Source organism: Panthera onca, chromosome A1 (genome assembly GCF_046562875.1).
Source record: "Panthera onca isolate mPanOnc1 chromosome A1, mPanOnc1 haplotype 2, whole genome shotgun sequence".
In the NCBI taxonomy this organism is placed as follows: domain Eukaryota; kingdom Metazoa; phylum Chordata; class Mammalia; order Carnivora; family Felidae; genus Panthera; species Panthera onca.
The window spans coordinates 92,520,330-92,540,764 of record NC_138339.1 but is presented as its reverse complement, the minus strand read 5'-3'; the positions used below and the strand labels follow the sequence as shown (position 1 = coordinate 92,540,764).

General features: G+C 37.6%; 1 protein-coding gene across 5 annotated transcripts in view; it reads left to right on the top strand.

Annotated features, from left to right (window-relative positions):
• The window catches only part of VCAN (versican), a 120,114-nt gene extending 105,751 nt beyond the window's left edge, over positions 1-14,363 (top strand). For 4 of the 5 annotated variants that reach the window (XM_060637747.3, XM_060637744.3, XM_060637746.3 and 1 more), the window contains 2 exons: positions 2,481-2,663; positions 2,809-3,941. In XM_060637747.3, the coding sequence (XP_060493730.1) occupies positions 2,481-2,663; positions 2,809-2,936 (311 nt within the window). In that variant the 3' untranslated portion in view covers positions 2,937-3,941. Of the gene's footprint in view, positions 1-2,480; positions 2,664-2,808; positions 3,942-12,579; positions 14,022-14,275 lie in introns of those variants that run through there. The other variant, XR_013556167.2, reaches the window with a different exon arrangement.
• The last annotated feature ends 6,072 nt before the right edge of the window (positions 14,364-20,435 follow it).

Below are 20,435 nucleotides of genomic sequence, written 5' to 3'. Positions count from 1 at the left end.
TTGGAGTTGCCGCTGCCCTTCTGGTCTGAGGGGCTGGAAGACACTGTCTGCAACAGATGAGGCTGTGACTCAGCACCTTGCCTGGGTGTGAGCAAACCAAGCTCTAGAGCTGGAAAATCTCCTCATTTGAGGATCTGAATCAGGAAGATATGTTCCCTGGTCAGAGTGCACTTCTGACTTGGCTCTGCAGATAAGCAATGCTGCTGGCTGGGATTACTACTTAGGCACTGCAGGTATGAATTTGGTCTACGAAGATTCATGTGCTGGTTGTTTCAGACCCCTCCCCCTCTTTGGAGTCATAGTCAGATTCCTCGTGGCTGAGTCCCAAAGATTCCCCTGTAATACCCGTGGTGCAACATCAGAGTAGGGCTCCCACAAAGCATCCCACAATGCTGGGGAAGCTGGTTTTCTTCCTGGCGTTCTTTTTTCCAACTGGAAGAACCTGAGGCTCAGAGAACACCTCTTCACATGATGCTGCACACTCCTGGTGGAGGAGCAAAGTGGTCAATGTTTAGCCATTCTCTTATCCTGCTAATGGAGTCTGTCTTCGTCTCTGGGCTGCAGGGGAGTGCTTTAACCTCCCCTCCATGTTCAAGGATTCTCTCAGTAGTGTCTTGTTCTTGAATAGATGCTAGTTGTTCTTGGAATCATCACTTTTTAGAGAACACCTCAGTGCATACTATCCACACATCTTTGGATCATTTTGCAGATTCCTTACAGTCCCATCTGTTTACTTCCCAATTCCAACCATAGATAATGACTTCATTCTCTTATTTTCCTCTTTAGTATTATCACATGTGCTCGTATTTGTAAATGACAAATTGTTTAGTTTTGCACATTTTTGAACTTCAAGTGGAATCATATTGTATGTATTTTGTGACTTGCTTTTTTTGTTCAGCGTTATTTGTGAGATTTATCCATGTTGATACATTTAGCTGTATTTCTTCATTTTGCTGCTTATAGTATTTTATGTATAACTAACTATATAACATTTTATTTACCAGTTCTCCTGTCAGTAGACATTTAGGTTATATTGAGTGTTTTTGCTATTATAGACAACATTTCTATAAATATTCTTCAATTTGTTCCAGGTAGGCCTCTGTGAGTTTCCATAGGGTATTTTTCCAGGAGTGACATTGCTGAGTCTTAGGATTTATGTGCCATCAAATTTATTACAAAATGCCAAATTATTTTCCAAACTAGTTTTCCAATTTGCACCTTCCACCAGGAATATGTGAGAGGTCCTGTTACCCCACATCTTCTTTAACATTTGATATTATTGGACTTTGAGATTTTTGCCAATCTGGTGGGTATAAAATGTTATCTCTTGTGATTTAATTTGTGTTTACTTGGATACTTTTCCCTGAATATCATTTCATATACTTATATGGCATTCACTTGTAGCTCTTTTGTAAAGGTTCTATTCATGTTTGTTCCTTATTTTTAAAAATTGATTGCTTCTCTTTTTTATATTGATTCATAGGAGTCATTTTTATATCCTGTTTTGTAATCCCTTGGCAATTTTATCTGTTGCAAATATCTTCTCCCAGTTTGTAGACTGTTTTTACTCCTACCCTGTGGTATTTATTGATGAACAGAATTCTTCCTTTTGTTGCATTTTTCTTTATGGTTCAAAACTTTCTGTGTCTTAAGAAATCTTTACCTACCCTAAAGTCAGAAAGATAGTCTACACTGTTTTCTAAATGTTTTAAGGTTTTTGCTTTTTATATTTTTGTATTTAAACCATCCAAAATTAATTTCCCATGTATTCCCTGAGGTAGGGAATGAAGTTCACTTTTATCCATATGAATACCCAATGTCCAAGTGAAAAAACTACCTTTTCTCCACTGTTCTGCCATGTTGCTTCTGTCAAGTATTGAGCCTATATGTGTGGATCCATTTCTGGTCTATTTGCCTGTCCTTCCCAATACCGTACTCATTGAATTATTTTAGCCATATTATAAGTCCTCATCTATAAATAGCTTTGAAAGAAATCTGTATATTGACAATGACAACTTTTAATTTGTCAGCATACCACAGAATCAAGTGTAAATGAATTATATAATTGATAGCTTTTAACCTTAACCTCACAAACCCATTAGTTCCAACTGAAGGCATATAATAAATAAAAACTTTAAGTTACTGATGGAGACAACACCAATAAGCCACATGTTGGCATGAGACAGGTGCTTTTTACTTTGGTAGTGGCCCTTCCAGATGGGTAGATGAATATATGATCATTTAGCCTAGTGGTTCCTTACTAAAACACAGTTAAAGGTGATATAATCTGAGATTGAAACTAGGCACAGAGTCTCAGTATTTAGCTTTTGCTCTTGAAAAATTTCAATTCTTCAATTCTAAATGATTGCCTTTGCTGAAGGTGCTTGATTGGGTACCGTAAAAAAGGAAAGAAAGAAAAAGATTCATACTAATAGAAATATTTAGATTATTTGGCAATAACCCAATTTACTTTTCTTCAGTTGCTTGCGGCCAGCCCCCTGTTGTAGAAAATGCCAAGACCTTTGGAAAGATGAAACCTCGTTATGAAATCAACTCCCTGATTAGATATCACTGCAAAGATGGTTTCATTCAACGCCACCTTCCAACTATCCGTTGCCTAGGAAATGGAAGATGGGCTATGCCTAAAATTACCTGCATGAACCGTAAGTGGTACTTTAGAAAGAATGGACAACCGTGCTCTAACAGCTACTAGACACCCTCATTTTACAGCTACGGTATTGGTAGTTTAGGGTATGGAGCAAGTAATATTGTTGTGTTTTCTTTCTTTCTTTCTTTCCTTCCATGTAGCATCTGCATACCAAAGGACTTACTCTAAGAAATACTTTAAAAATTCCTCATCAGCAAAGGACAATTCAATAAATACATCAAAACATGATCACCGTTGGAGCCGGAGGTGGCAGGAGTCCAGGCGCTGACCCCCCAAATGGCGAACATGTGTTTTCATCATTGCAGCCAAAGTCCTAACTTCCTGTGCCTTTCCTATCACCTCGAGAAGTATTATCAGTTGGTTTGGATTTTTGGACCACCGTCCAGTCATTTGGGGTTGCTGCGCTCCCAAAACATTTTAAATGAAAGTATTGACATTCAATAAGAAGGCTAACAACATGAAAGAAAATGAGGGCAGAAAGTAACCGTTTCCAGCCTATCTAATTTCTTTAGTTTTCTATTCGCCTCCAGTGCAGACCATTTTATAGTGTATACCAGCATACTGTACTATTTAAAAAGCTCAATTTCAGCACCAATGGCAATGTAAATAAGATGATTTAATGTTGATTTTAATCCTGTATATAAAATAAAAAAGTCACACTGAGTTTGGGCATATTTAATGATGATTATGGAGCCTCAGAGGTCTTTAATCATTGGTTCGGCTGCTTTTTGTAGTTTGTTTAGGCTGGAAATGGTTTCATTTGCCCTTTGTCAGCAAGACCGAGGACGGCTTTTCCTAGACAACTAACAAACACAAGGTCTTATAGGTCACTGCACCACATCAGCCTGAAGTGCAGTTTGCTTCCAAGTGGTGCTGAAGCCTGGCTAATAGGATCCTGACAGAACTAGGGACTGCACCGTGGAACTCCTCTTTGCTGCATTCCTTTCTCTTCACTTACACGAAAGGCCTGAATGGAGGACTTTTCTGGGACCAAGAGCATTTTTTAGGGGTCAAAGTGCTAATTATTAACTCAACCAGGTCTCCTTTTTAATGGCTTTCATAACACTAACTTACAAGGTTACAGATCAACACATTTCAAATGGATACAGACCTAAGGGTTATGGAGGGGGGGTGGGGATTGTTAAAACAACAACACGCATTCAAAGAAAGAAATTTTGTATATATAACCATTTTAATCTTTTATAAAGTTTTGAATGTTCATGTATGAATGCTGCAGCTGTGAAGCATACATAAATAAATGAAGTAAGCCATACTGATTTAATTTATTGGATGTTATTTTCCCCCAAACCTGAAAATTGACATTAGTGTGCTAGTTATTTTTCAGTGTTAGCCTTTATGCTTCCCTCACACAGTTTGGGGCCATATAATCTAGGTATTTTGTCCCTGATTAAATAATGTGATGGATAGAATGCATCCAGTGTTTATTATGAAAAGAGTGGAAAATGTATAGCTTTCAGCAAATTGTGTTTGCCCATTCTAAGCAAGGAGCTACAGAGAGAGTGTGGGCATTTCTTCCTATTAGGTGGAGTGTACATGTTGACATTTCTCCCTGTTTCTTCCCACTGTGTTTTCTCCCCTTTATTTGAATAAAGTGACTGCTGAAGATGAATTTGAATCATTATCCACTTAATTTAATGTTTAAAGAAAAACCTGTAGTGGAAAGAAAGCATTTAGGAGTCATTCCCTAATTTCAGTTAGAACAGCCTTGAGGAGAATAGACAACAAATAAAATGCAAAATGAGCAGACCCAACATGGATTCTTGTTCGCGAAACCTCCTTTGGCTCAGAAGGAACAACAGTAGCTACCATCATTCTCTGTGGCTTTAAGTAAGTTCCTTGGTTGTCACACTGTGATCCACCTTTAGGTGTTCCAGAGCACAGAATGACAGTGTCGACCTATTAGGTTTTAATTTTCCTCTTTCTTTGCAATGCACACAATACGTTCCTGTATTTATATTATAATATGTATAGTGTAAAATGTGAATGACTGTTGTTGTTTTTTTTTCTTTCTTTCTTTCTTTTTTTTTTTTTTGTGAATGAAAATCTAAAATCTTTGTAACTTTTTATACCTGCTTTTGTTTCACCAAAGAAACCTAAAATCCTTCTTTTACTATATTGTGACTGGTCTGGTTATTTACAACTTTAAATGCACCAACATTTTTACACCCTAGTTCCATCACAAAGTTCAAGCTGCTGGCTTGGATGAACTGATTTTGTGGCTAGCAGAGAAGTGATTATATATGTACCTGTGAAAATTCAGATAGTAATGCTGATAGTGTTTACATCTACACAGTTACCCATTAATCTCAAATGTGAAAGATGCATTCAATAGGAAAAGTGATAGCTCATGTTTACAGAATGCTTCCTATGAACCAGGCCAAGTGCATCATCTCCCAGCAGCCTGTGAGAGCAGTGCTGTTACTGACTGATGAATGAGGGATAGGCCGTAGAGAACTCAAGTCCTTTGTCCAAAGTCCCATAATTAATTTGTAGTGAATGCAGGTCACTTCCAGAGTCTGCATGATATTCTCAAGAAAAAGGTAAAATATTATGTTCCAATTATTATATGTTTAGGAGGTTAAATTACTGGCTAGAAGATCCTATCTAAAAAGTGATCAGAAGATTTCAAAAGCATCAAGTTTCTATCCACACAGACATCCATCCATTTCTTCATTTTTCATTCATTCACTATTAAGTCATTACTATGTGTCAGGCACTGTCCTGGGCCCTGGAGACTCAGCAGTGAATGAACTAGACAGAGCTCTGCCCACATAAAGCTTTTTATGCAGGGTACATCCCATGGGGATTATTTTAGAGCTTTGTTCTATTCGATAAATTTATGGATAATTTGGAATAACAAATCCATGATATGTTCTGCAGTTGTAGCAAAGATATCAGGAAGGACAAAGGTGAGTTCAAAATTATTTTGAGGTCTCTTTCTTGGAATGTCAAAAATATATGGGAATTGGGCATGAATAGAATCTCTTCTCCTTGCTGATCTTGTCCTTATAATGTGCAATGCAGTCTGTCATATCTTTTACCCAGAACTTTAAACAGAAATTACCCTGGAGAGTAGATATGATTTGCATTACTTGTGCATGTACACCCTTATTAGATGTTTATAAGCCCATCGGTTATATTTTTATTGATCTAGGTGCAAATAATGGGGTCTGTAGGATGTTCAATTACCCAGAATATTTGGATGGAAGTTTGAGGATATTTGTACCACTCAAAGTCAGCTAGAGGTGGTTTTCTGTTTCTAAAGTCTAGGTTACATATCAGGAGGAAGAATATGCCCCTACCTCTGGGGGCTATTAAGAATAGGTAATCTTCCAGAGTAGCTGAAATGGAAAAGAAGTAAGAGATTATATAGGGAGGGATATATCATTTTAATGTGATACAAAGTAGACCTTTTCTGATCTTAAGTGAATTTTCAATACAGTACAGGAAATAGGAACTGGGTTAGCCTTGAGCTAATGTCCAAAAGCCATATATCATGTAAAATAAAGTTATGGAGTTTGGAAATAGAAAAACAAATGTAATAGGTTCTGAGTAGATTTTATGCATAACCTGACCATGAATGTCTCCCAAGAAAATGATCTAAACAGGGTATATATTTTAGAAGAAGGCAAATATGTCATTATCAAGTGGCTAAAGACTCAACGATGTCAATGTTTTGTAATGTGTTTCTTTTTTGTGTTTCCTAATATAAATGCAATGAAATCATTTTTGAAGAGAAATGCCCACAGCAATGTTTTATGCTGATATTTGTACTTCTTTCTTTCTTTCTTTCTTTCTTTCTTTCGCTGCAATTTCCATTTGCTAAACAAAACAGAATTCACCAAAATGATTCTGTTCTAAAACAAGTCTGGGGCACCTGGGTGGCTCAGTCTGTTGGGCTTCTAAAATCGGCTCAGGTCATGATCTCACAGTTCATGGGTTCGAGCCCCACGTCAGGCTCTGTGCTGACAGCTCAGAGCCTGGAGCCTGCTTCAGATTCTGTGTCTCCCTCTCTCTGCCTCTCCCCTGCTTATACTCTGTCTCAAAATAAATAAACGTTAAAAAAATTGTAAAACAAGTCTAAATAGAAAGTTGTTAAAGGTTGTTGAGTGAGTCACTCAAGATTGTATAATCTTTTTTCCCATTATCACTCATTTCTGTATGTTTGGATCCCAGCTGGACAAGAAAGAGCAAATGCCAAACAAGAACAGAAATGGGTTTTGTTGAGGTGTTTACAGAACAAGCAAAGCTTGTGCTTTCGTTAAAATTTAATGCAGAGTCCTGTCTGAGCCTATCACATGATCCCTGCTGAAGATTAAAGTTTACTGCCTTAAAGCAGGAAATCTTAAATGATTTTTGATAGTGTTTAAAATAAAAATTTAAAACTTACATGCCCATCACATTTTAAGTTGTCAACAAAAACATTTTCATCATAAAGTCAAACAGTCGTAAAGGATGTTATATTTGGCATATTTTAAATATTGCCATTCTAAAATAAACAAGTAACATTACTCTTTTAAATATATTTAGTGGAATCTAAATACCATAGTGGTTTCATACCTATGATTATCCATTTAAAACATGCTTGAAGATTGCTTTTAACAATCAGGCATTTTATATTTTTCTTTTCTTGTTTTTGGACTTGTTTTCTTATTTCAGTTTCCCCCTTGGAATTTTATCCAAATATATATTTATGTGCTTGGTAATCTTCTACTGACTTAGCTATCAAACATATATACATCAAAATTTATATTTAAAAGTTAATTAATTTTTCTTGTGAACATAAAGGTATAAAAGTTTAAAATCTTCTCTTGTATTATCATTATAATTTTCTTATATACAATTGATCAAAACAATATTACGCTCTTACAAAACTTAAAAGATAATTATACAAGTTGTAGAATTTTATTAGAAATATATCTCAATGAGATGATCAGAGCTGTTTTTCCCAGTTCACATTTCTGTGAGTAAATATTCTTAAAAATTAGAATGTGCCATGGCTTAGCATCAATTCTATTCCTATTTTATTTTTTATAGATTTAAACATTGAGAAACTTGTTGTCATAGAAGGAAATGATAGAAATCATAATTTTATTATGCAATGCTACTCACTATTTTTTTACCTCTTTCTGAATTATATGCCAAAAATCACATAGTGGTCTATCAAAATTATTTTCAATTGCCCTTCAGCTGACATCTCAATGAAGTCTTTCTTTTTCTTTTCTTTTTTTTTTTTTTAGCGTTTATTTATTTTTGAGAGAGAGATAAAGACAGAGCATGAGTTGGGGGATGTCAGAGAGAGAGAGGGAGACGCAGAATCAGAAGCAGGCTCCAGGCTATGAGCTATCAGCACAGAGCCTGACATGGGGCTTGATCCCATGGACCACGAGATCATGACCTGAGTGGAAGTTGGATGCTTAACCAACTGAGCCACCCAGGTGCTCATCTTATTTATTATTTATTTTTTTTGTAAGCACCAGACTTAAACATGATTTGATTTATACATTATCATCAGAATAATTTATTCTGATTTGACCTTCTGTTTGCTCATAGTTTTTACATTCCGTGGAAATGCATCCTAAGACTCAAGATGGATTAGAATTGAGTTTGATGTGGTGGTTGTTTTCTATAATGTGGGAAAAAGTAAATTGTCTGAAGCCTTTGATTCTCAAAGCTTGTCCCTGAAACAACACCTTTAGCACCACATAAAAACTTTTAAGAAATGCAAATCCTCAGGCCCTGTCCTACTGAATTAGAAATTTTGGTAATGGGGAGAGCAACGTAGGATTTCACAAGCACACCAGATGATTCTGATCCATTCTAAAATTTATGAGAACAGATCAAGGAGATGCAAAAGTAGACCCAGCAGCCTCCACCACAGACACCTTCTTAGGCAGATGAATTTTAGGAAAGAGGCCAAATCATAATTCAAGTTCTGGAAATTGCTTCCCTTTATGTGCCCATGTACCCTTTGGGAAGTCTTGGGGTAAGCAACCCTGGTTTGGAGACTACTGCTTTAAGATACACAGTCCTTCAAGTACTTGAAGATTTTTAGTACATTATTTATCCATATTTATGAGCATATATGTCTTACCAGTCTGGTGATGATTACTATGCAAACTTTGAATGGACCTCTGGTTTTACAAGAAAAAGTGAGACAACCTTTCTCTGAAGAAAAAGAAAAAAAAAAAAAACCTGAATAAAGCAGCATAATTTAAAACATTCATTCCTTAAAGGATAGACCTAAAACAAAACCTGAAAGGCAGGAATTAAAAACTACATTATTCAATGAATCATTCTGATGGCAGATTTAAAAACTGAGAAATAGAAGCAAAGAAGATATATTGTAACTTCTCAGCAACAGTCATTCATGAAAAGGAAATTCAGATTCACTGGGGAGCCCTAAAAGAGGCATACGTGGGACAATCATTGGGATTGAATTGATCTCTGAATAACTCCAGTTCCTAAATCAGATCACCCCTCCCCTGCCCTTTAGCAAAATTGAACCCACCAGTCATTCAATAATACGTAGTAAGCCCTTCCCATGTTCCACGCAGTATGCTAGATATTGGGAACAAGACAGGTCAAGTCTCTGTCCTTTATAGACCTTACAGTCATGGGAAAGATTACCAATAGCATTAAAACAGGAAGAGGTCTGATTCCTCAAAATGCTGTTGCCAAAGCCTCCATTCATGGCCATCTCTTTGCTCTGCCCTCCATCTTTACCTGATTCTACTCATAACCACGATCTTAACTACTTCCTACATTATGGTAAATTCCATACCTCTTTCTTTTGTGTGATGGGTATGTATCCAGTTGGCTGGATTTTGTAGGTACAGTAATGTCCACATGTCCCAAATTGAACCAGTGTCCACACCTCCCACTAACCATCTGCACATTGTTGTTGTTTTAAACTAGGAGTCTAAGAGTCACTCTGCACTCATAATCTAATGCTCATATTCACTCAAGGATTGAGTTCTATTAATGTTACCTCTGAAAGTTTCTCACATCCATCACCTCTTTTCCCCAACTGTCCTCAATACCTCATATATTATTGTCTCTAGATATATTTCTTTCAAAATCATCTTTTAAACTATGATATTCTTTCAAGTATGCAAATAAGAGCTTGGCATTCTCCAGCTCAAAATTCTTCAGAACCTATGACCAATAAAATAAAATCAAATTTATATGCATAGAAAAATGCTTTGGGAAAACAAAACAAAACAAAACAAAACAAAAAACCCTGTTCTAGGTATTATGTGCTTAAGAAGAATGGAAAAATTGATATTTATCTTAAGTAAATCAATCATTAAATTTAAGTTTTATTTTTTTTATTACATCAGTTTTGCCTCCTGTTTAGTCTCTGATAAAAAGTCAGATTTCCCTTGTACTAGTTGTGCACAAGGCAGGAATGGAAGACTAAAAATGCTATCTGACTTAGTGGGACATAGGTTTGCCCCTCCAGATACACTCTCCACCCTTCTCTTCCTGCTTTGTGCCCTATGAAATTGACTATACACACTGCTCCCATTGGGTTCAGCCATGAGGAGCAGTGTTAGGAGATCAGAGGGAAACAGAAGGGTGACCTCAGTGTGTGTTTCCTCTTGGCTTCTTCTAAACCCTGTAGGATTGCCATAGGCTGCCTCTATTCCTACAATAAAGTCACTTGCTTCTACCAGGCTCCATCTCCACATCCCTTCTCTGCCCCCTTGTTCCCAGCTGTTCTCTCATCTTGACCCGTCAGGACTAGAGGAGTAAGACCTCCCCACTATTATTGGCCCAGGGGTATTGCCCTATAAATTGTGATTTCTTTAAGCTGCCCACCTTTAGAAATAGTCCCTTTATTCAACTGTCTATAACTTATCCAATTTGATTGTGTCATCTGTTTCCTACTGGATTTCTGACTGACAGAGTGTTTTAGATGTATCTCTTTAGGGAAATTATGTAAGTGACCCAGTTCACAGCAATCATAGGATGGGCATGCTACATTACAGTCTGGAAACCTATATGATGGTTTCTTTGGGTTTCTTCTGTAACATCTCATTAGATGCTTTTATGAGATTATAGCGTTAGTTCCTTCCTTAGAACCACTAAACACTAACCACGTGATTGTCGCAACTGCCAGTCGTTTTTGTGCCTCAGCTGTGCATAAAAATTGCCACACGGCAATTGATTGGTCCTGAGGTTGTATTCTCTGCCTTAAATTTCCAAAATGCAGACTGATACTCCTCAGCTTGAAATCACAATCAGGTATGGTTTTCAATGCTTGTCTTATAGTTGGGAGTGAAGAATAGAATAGGAGTCACATTATCAATGTGCATAACAATTTTCTCTGAGACTACACCCCAGTATTTTTGAAGCCTTATGGCCATATATGGGGAAAGTGGAAAGAGTAGGGAAGGGAGGTTATTTTAAAGCTGCCAGCCCATTTTATTTCTTGGATAAAGGCACACCTTTATCTTTCAGTGAAGACTATTTTCCCCCTTTGATTTAGGAGGACCCATTCCAGTGGGTCTTTGAGTTCTAGGAGTTCAGGACAAGCTCCTACTTTGGAATGAATTGGTAAAAAGGAGGAGCTGAGCTGCTCTGCATTAAAAAAAATGATGTTATTTTCTTCTTCTGTAAAATGTTCTATTTTTAGAGCAAACTTTTACATTAAGAAATATTCTGTTTATTTTCTCTGGGGTACTGATTCCAAGGAGTGGAAAATTATTGGCAGAAGGGCTTCCTCTGTTGAAGAGGGAAGTTGGTTTCAGCAATCTGGTGGCAGATGTACTGAAATTAAGGGAACCTGTAGTAGAGATCGGTGGAGGAGCCTATAAACAATGGAAGTAGTCCAATAAAGTACACAGTTTGGTTTCTTGACTATGTGAGAATTCTTTACGTGTTCTCAAGTCTTCAGGATAGTTTTGTTAAGGCTTAAGGGACCTTTTCAGAAGCAAAGGATGGACCTTATCCTCACTGGGGAGGGATGGGGAAAGATCAGCTGTAGTTCTAGTTGGTCACATAAAGATAGTGTGATGTGCTCTAGCGCCATATGCTTGGTACCAGACTTGCTGGGGGCACAGTGACACATAGAGTAGATTTATGAAACAGGCCAGTGTGCCAGGAATGTTTGGAGAAAGGATTCTGCTAAAATTTATATAGATATAGATGATATAGATATAGATATAGATATAGATGATATAGATATAGGTATAGATATAGATATAGATTTTTTTTCAAGTACCATGTGGTCTTAGGAATATTGTATTAGCACCAAAAGGAAGTGCAATTTTTTAAAACTAAGCTTAGGAGCATCTATTTTACATAGGCTTTCTTATAAGTAGTATTTTCAATGCTTACTTTTGGCAATACTTCGGACTTTTGAGTCTTTTCTCATTCAAATATGACATAAATTAACAGATACTTTTATTTTGTATAAGGGTATGTAAGGCAAAAGTGTAATTTGGGAATTTAAAAATGAACATCAGAAGAAAGGTAAAAAGGTAATCCAGCAAAATTTCTGAAGAATGAGGGTAAGACAACAATATCATGGTTTTGTAAAAGGATTTAGCAAAGAAAGACTATTTGCTGAGATTTTAGAGGTTGTACTACTTTAGGTAGGGCCAAAACATGTCATTAACAAGTAGGCATTGGAATCTGGTGAGGCCCTGATGATGAAAGATAAAAAGAAGAAAAATTATTAATTATAGCATTTAGCATCCACAGTTAGGGAAAAGAAAAATACTATCAAGCATTTGGACTAAAAAGAGAAGACAATTGCCCTGAAAAAACAAGCTATAGTTGAAGCTTACTAGCAATGGGACAAATAGTTGCTTGGGAGTTTCTGGTTGTGTAAGGACAAAAAAAATTTGGAGTGATTTTTTTTTTTTTTTAATTAAACGCAGGTTTGAAAACACAAAAATAACAGTCCTATCCATCTGCAAAGGAGGAGATTCAGGATAGAGACTAGACCAAAGGATGACAGATGCTGAAGTAACAGAAGGAATGGGCTGGAAATTACATCTGGGCTGCAAAGAGCCTGGGCAATGAACATGCATGGAATCATTACCAGAATCCTAACTCTCTCCAGCAGACACCATGAGGTATTTGTTAAAATATGTCTTTGCTCTTTTGTTGTTAATTTACTACCTATGTAATCAGTGCTCATTGTAAATGTGTTGGGAAAATACAGAAAAACATAAATAACAAAGAAAGTGTTCAAGAGAATATTTGCTTGAGGTTACTATTTTTAATGCACATGGCCCCAAAGAGTGTTCAATAACTAACTGCAGAAGGTACTATTTATTGGGTGCCACTCACTCTCCTAAGTGCATTTCCATCTGTTTCTTCTCACAAGAACATGAGGGCAGGGGCTTTCTTTTCTGTCTTGATCATCACTATGTTTCAAACACCTGCAATAGTGTCTGGCATGCAGCGGGCACTCAATAAATATTTGTTAAATGAATGACTAACCACCTCCCTCAATATTCACATCAATTTTACTGTCATTCCTACTTACTGATGGAGAAACAGAGGCACAGGGAGGTTACAGTGACAGCCCCAAGTCACTTAGCGCATGAGCTAGGATGTACACCCAGAAAGTCTGACTCTGGAGCTCATTAATACACTTGGTTTTTACTCCTTAGGTAGAGGGGGAGCCTGTTGAAATTAAGGTCAGTAGGATGATGTTAGTAACACCATACTGAAACTAAGACAGAAGCCCCTTACCTCCTTGCCACAGGTGCCATCAAAGACTTAAGTTTTATTCACTGAGCAGTTCTATTAACCAGCAGCTTCAGAAGCTGAGGACAAAAAAAAATTTTTTTAAAGAAAAGAAAAAAAGAAAAGAAAGAAGAAAGAAAGAACAAAAGAAAGAGAAAGAAAGAAAAATGTGAAGTTGTTTGTCTCTGTCTCTCAATATTCTGCTCCAGAAATATGCCATCCACAGTTGTCTGCCACCTAAGGTAGTAGTTGAATGGTTTAGGAGGTGAGAATTATACGAACTACTGGGATTTCTAGAATATCACACAAGTGAGTGCTTAGAAAGATACAGGTGCAATTTATGTTTATATATGCCTACGTTGTCAGAGTGAATATTAGTGTTATTTTATGCTGGTTGTCAGTACATTGTGACTTTAACTTTTGCCTATTTAACCGAGGTAAAGATTTGCCATTAGAACAGAACCAGAAGTTGCTTTCCAGGAAGATCTGGGCAAATCTCTATACAGCCATTTAATTTGATCCAAGATCTCAAGAAAGTATTGCAGGAAATTTGCAAATACAGCCCACATCACAGTAGTGAATTACTGTTATACTTTTACCATGCAGCCTGAGAATGTTGGTGTAAGTATGTGAATATGTGAATTTTTTTTTTTTTTATTTTTTTTTAAATTTTTTTTTTTCAACGTTTTTTATTTATTTTTGGGACAGAGAGAGACCGAGCATGAACAGGGGAGGGGCAGAGAGAGAGGGAGACACAGAATCGGAAACAGGCTCCAGGCTCCGAGCCATCAGCCCAGAGCCTGACGCGGGGCTCGAACTCACGGACCGCGAGATCGTGACCTGGCTGAAGTCGGACGCTTAACCGACTGCGCCACCCAGGCGCCCCAATATGTGAATTTTTTAAGTAAAAACAGAGATTAAAAAAAATCCAACTTCTTTCTTTCAAAGAAAATTTAGCAAAAATAATTATGAAAATGATGTGCTCCAAGTTTTCACAACCTTTAGAAATTTCTTTAGGTTTAGACTATAAATGTAAAAGCACAAATTGATTCATTTATGCACTATTTTTTTTTTATGCATTCAATAAATATTTTTTGAGCAGGAACTATACCCCAGGAACTATTCTATTTCAGTTCTTCAATTCATTTCAGACTTTATTACAACAACAGAACAAGGTACTTCTGGTTTTCAGTAGTTGCTCCTGAAAAGTTTGGAAGTTTTCAACTTCCCGGAAATGATTTCAGAACATCCTACACCTATACTGACATAGTAAAAATATATATTGTCTCCTTCAGGATTAAAGATATTTTGGAACAAAACAAAATTTTGCTGGGAACTAGAAATAGCCTGTGAGTCCAGAATGAAATCAAATATTTGAGGGGAGGAAGGAAGATTTGTATTCAAGCAACAAGTAGTTTGTAATAATTTTGTGGTAAATAAGGACCTTCTTGAAAACACTGCCTCAAAGGTTTCTTTTAAAGTCATGTCTTCTGCCATCTTGCAAGTAGATTTACAAAGTACTGACATGGTTCCAAATAACGTTTTGGCCCAACTTTCTGTACTTATGTCTGCCGGTTCCTTGCTTGGGAGTTGGAAAGCATGTACTTATGATCCAAGCGTGTGAGAAAATCCCCTGTGTAGCCGGAATACCACCGAAAGATCCTAAGTTAATTCTGCAGAGGGTGCATTGGGGGGTTGTCAGACCACAGGCAATAGTGGCAGAAAGCAGACGTGGGTGAAATCAGCACGTGTAGATCTTGGCCCCCAACATCTCCATCCATTATGTAAGGGGCTTCTTGAGCCTCGGTTCCTATGAGGTTCAGTTTGCTCCCATAACATAGCTGGCTCCTACCAGGACCTAAACTTATGTTTAGGATCTGATGGTGTCTGATGCCCCAGGAAGGGATAATTCTTGGAAATCAAGAATTTTCATTTCACTGAAAACTAAAGGGAAAGGTATTTTTCCTTTTTGTTCCTGGTGAGGCAGTGAGAAGGCAGAGACCTACCCATCTAAGTCTACCACTGAAGCTGAAGGAACTATTTTTATGAGAGACTCTGAAACCAAGGTTTATGCAGTGCTGTTGCTTTAGGCTAAAAGGGACAGAATGTGACCTATAGGTAGGTGGAGAAGGGTGGGGCAAATTAAGTGCCTCGGACACAGTGTGGGCTTCAGGAAATACACCATGGCATTACTGGGAATGTCCAGACACCACCCCCCTACCAAACAACAACAACAACAACAACAACAACAACAAAACAGAAGCTGCTTTAGGAGCTGGGGATACTGTGAGGCCCTTCGAGTATAGACAGAGTCAAGCGTTGGACTACTTTAGCTATTTCAGCCATTGTAATTCACTTTGAGGCTGTCCTAGTGAAAAGGGGATAGATGAGGCCCAAAGCATTTAGCTGTAATAGAACCCTTCTTACAATGAGAGCTTGTTCCAAAATGACAAAACTAGAACTCTCTCTTGAAAAAGGAGAACCAGGAGCTCCCTGCTCGGCCTCCCAGGCATGTGCCATTTTTACAGCTCCTCAAAATGCTTCCAGTTTGCAGCCAACATTGAGAACCATTGTCTTAGAGAAAGTAGTGCTTCTGGATCTTTAATGCGCCTACTGATCACCTGGGGATTTAGTTAAAATGCAGATTCTGCTTTGGGATGTCTGGGATAGGTCTGAGATTCTGCATGTCTCACAAGCTCCCAGGTGGTGCTGATGTTGCTGGAAGGTAAAGCACACTTTGAATAGCAAGATCTTGGAGTGCTGGTTCTCATCGTTTCATGCATATCATGATCTTCTGGAGTGTCTATTAAAACACAGATTATTTGTGCCCCACTCTTAGCTTCTGATCCAGTAGGTCTAGTGCAGTTCTGATAATTTGCGTTTCTTTCTAATGAGTTTGCAGGCAATGTAGCTCGGGACACAATCATGGAGGACAGTGGTTCTCAAACCTGCCCAAACCTGGCACACTTATAAAGCATACTCAGGCTAGGCACCACCCCGCTGTCTAGCCTTCCCACCTCCCCATACTCTGTTCTTACAGAATCTGATCTAAACCCTCCTGGCCGATCCTATTGCTCAGTAAGGCTTGAGAACCATCGATAAAAGGCCTCATAGGTCACATGAGGACTTCAGATGTTATTTGAAATATAATATGATGTACTAGACCTGATGAAATCCTGACAACTAAACTATACCTTTATCTAGATAGGTGAATGAATAATCCCTATGAGGCAGCTACCGTCTTCATTATTATCTCTTTTATTACAAGTGAAGGAGACTCAGGTTAGCCAGACAACTTGTTAATTTCTGCAGAGAAATATATTAAAAGGTACACAAATTGGTTAGTTTTGAAATCTACTCATGCCAAAGTGGCTATATATTTTTGCTCCCACTTTCTATTAACTTGAGTCTGTTTCATTATGGGTTATGTGGCAGAAGCTAATTACTGGGAGCCTGTAATTTGAAGTGACAGGTAATTGAAACGTGGGTTCTCTATGAATGTCACTGTAATGCATAATACATTATTAAATACTAATTATTTAAAACACAAATGAAGCCAGTTGAAGTCAGCCCCAGCAGTTAGTGGTTAAAAATAAAATTGAGACTACAGATAATTAACATGGGTCCAAAAAAGCTCATTTCAAGTTAGCCTGAAAAAATTATTTTTTGTCATTTGGTATTAATTATGGCACGATAATATGTCTATTTTCATTTATTTTAAATTAACTTTATTTAAAATTATGTTTAATTTTATTTTATCTGCACTCACCTCATTTAATCAGAATGAAAAGCAGAACAAAGCTCTGAATCCAAGAAATAATGAAAGTGATCTATCCTATGCGTGTATTAATATTTAATCTTCTTTGCTGAATTAACACTCTGATGTTGCCAACACAAACCTCAGCGGAAACAGTGACTCTTTTAAAAGAATATGAAAGCAGATTTTAGTTTAAGATGGAATATTATCTTATAAAATTTGATCACTCACTTGTTTTCTAAATGGAAAAATGTCTAATTAGAATACATATCACCAATTGTTTATACATGTACACACTGTAACTACAAATATATATAGTAAATATGTATACTATATATATGTAACTGCAAATATGTAACTACAAATAATATATAGTATATACATAAACTTATCTATCTATATCTATAGCTGTATCTATATAATATCCTTCCTGGGTTTTTTTGCTTCTGAAATTGTCCATCTGACAACTTGGATCCTACAGTAGCATCACTGTTAATGATGCATCTTATACAGGAGCACAAAAATGTGTAGATTTCTAAAAGTGTAGTCCAAGTAATCGCTAGTGCTAAACTTAGATCTGTGAGTTATAGAAAAGACTCCAGAATTCTGTAGTGTGCGCTTCTCCAGTACAAATATGCCATTGTGGTGTGAAAATTAGAGCTCTAACTTCCTCTGACATCTCTCTGCATTGGGGGATTGGTAGCAAAAACCAATTCTGGACCATTAACATCTTTATGGGGCCTTTAGAACCCTAACCTCTAGTATTTAGTTTCCTACAAGAGCAGCAATCTATAAGGCTAATTACAGTTGTAATGAAAACAAACTTACCATAGTTGTAAAGATTTGTAGCTATTAATATGGGTAGAAACAATATATCTTTCTGATCTTTGATACTTCTTGTTGGCTATCCTAAATCAATAGATAGATAGATAGATAGATGATAGATAAATAATCTTTGTAGTCTAGTATTTTAAAACAAACAAGAAATTGAGAAAGACAAGGTTGTCCAAAGGAACCCTAGCCAAGGAGGGCACAACGGCCATGTTTTATGTCGGTAGCATTTGACCTAGTTGATCATTCAATTAAACTTCCCCTGTAAACAGTCTTGCATTTGGCTTCCAGGAATCACATTCTCCTGTTTTTGTTTTACTCTTTGGGCATCTCCCTTCCTTGTTAGTTCATCCACATCTTTTCTGTTTATATACTCTCTCTTGTTGATTTCATCCAGTCTCTTGTGACTGTAAATGTCATATGTATGTTTATGACACAGCCTGGATGTCTTCCTTGAACTCTGAACTCACATAGCCAATTGCCTACCCTACATCTTCGCTTGAATGTTAGTAAGCATTTCACACTTAACATGTCCCAATACAAACTCCTGCTCTTCCCTCCTCCCTCCTCCCTCTATTGTCTTTCCTATCTTAATACATCCATTGCTACCACTCTGATCCAAGCCACTGTTATCTTTTACCTGGATGAAGAAATAGCCTATTATCTAGACTCACAGGTCCATCCTGGCTCCACTTTGGTTTACTCTTATGAGAGCAGCTAGAGGGACCCTGTTAAAACCTAAGCCAGAACATGTCATTCCACTATTGAATATTCTCCAGTGGCTCCCTGTCTCTCTCAGAGTGGAAGCCACGAATGGCCCAAAATTGTGTGGGGTCTTTGTACACCTGGCTCCATAGTACCTCTCTAATTGTTTTTTCTACTGCTCCGCCTCATGCTCAATCTGCTCCAGCCATAGGGGTCTCCTTGCTGTTCCTTAAAGCATACTTAACACTCACTCCCACCTAAATGCTTTCCACTTGCTTTTTTGTCTGCCTGGATCACTCTGGCTCCAGATACCTGCTTGCCTTGTTCCCTCACTTCTTTCCGATTTTTATTAAAATGTTACCTTTTCTGGGGCGCCTGGGTGGCTCAGTCGGTTAGGCGTCCGACTTCAGCTCCGGTCACGATCTCGCAGTCCGCGAGTTCGAGCCCCGCGTCGGGCTCTGGGCTGATGGCTCAGAGCCCGGAACCTGCTTCCGATTCTGTGTCTCCCTCTCTCTCTGCCCTCCCCCGTTCATGCTCTGTCTCTGTCTCAAAAATAAATAAACGTTAAAAAAAAATTAAAAAAAAATGTTACCTTTTCAGTGAAGACTTCCCTGAACATCTCTTTAAAATTATAACTCTCTTGTTCAACACTTCTTGCCCTCCTTCTTTGATTTATTTTTTACTTTTAGCCTATTATTCGTTTATTGAACATTTGAGCAATGTGTGGCCTGTTTTACAGAACTGTTTATTTTTTTTTTAATTAATTAATTTATTTATGAGAGAGAGAGAGAGAGGGAGAGAGAGAGCATGAACAGGGGAGAGTTAGAAAGAGAGGAAGAGAGACAAAATCCCAAGCAGGATCCACAGTATCAGCCTGGAGCCTGACATGGGGCTCACACTCACAAACCGTGAGATCATGGCCTGAGCAGAAATCAAGAGTCAGATACTTAACTGAGCCACCCAGGTGCCCCCAGAACTGTTTCTTAATATACTCTTTCTCCCTATTCCTTGTTACTTATCTGTTCAAAAAGCTAGATTTCCACTTTCTTTCTTGCTTTCTTGTTCATTGCTTACTGAGGGACTGCTGTGTATTAGACCCTGTGTTCGGTGCTGAAAAATACTGTAATGAAACAAACATCCATGCTATCATGGAGCCTGTCATACGGTTGCTGGAGAAAGACACTGGCTAAATAACACAAATACATTTAAGCTATAAATGGTAGTAAAGGATTATGAGGGCGGAAACAGTACTATAGTGACATTAGAGCTGAGTGAAGGTGTAAAGGATGAGAAGGAACAAGTAAAGCAGACCCCATACAGTCTGGAGGGGGTGCATTTCAGGGAAAGCAAACAAACCCATATGAAGGACCCAAGGGAATTACAAACAAAAGAAAAAAAAAAAACCCACGACATCTTTGAGAAACCAAAAGAAAGCCAATGTGTTTGAAGTGAGAGATTGACAGTTCCTGTAGGTTCTACAGTGTCATGTAATCGTAAAGAGATTGGAGGTCACATCCAGGCTTCGCCTTTTATTTGGCTTGTCATATTTGACAAGTTACTTAACTACTCTGTGCCTTAGTTTCCTCATCTGTAAAATGGGCATATTTTTAGTGCCCACTTCATATAGTTGTTGGGTTATCAAATGAGCCATTACATGAAAGTACTTAGAACAGTATTTGCCATGTAGTATATATTTTAATATAAATTTCAACATATATTCTGAATTCAATTTCTTCTCACCACATG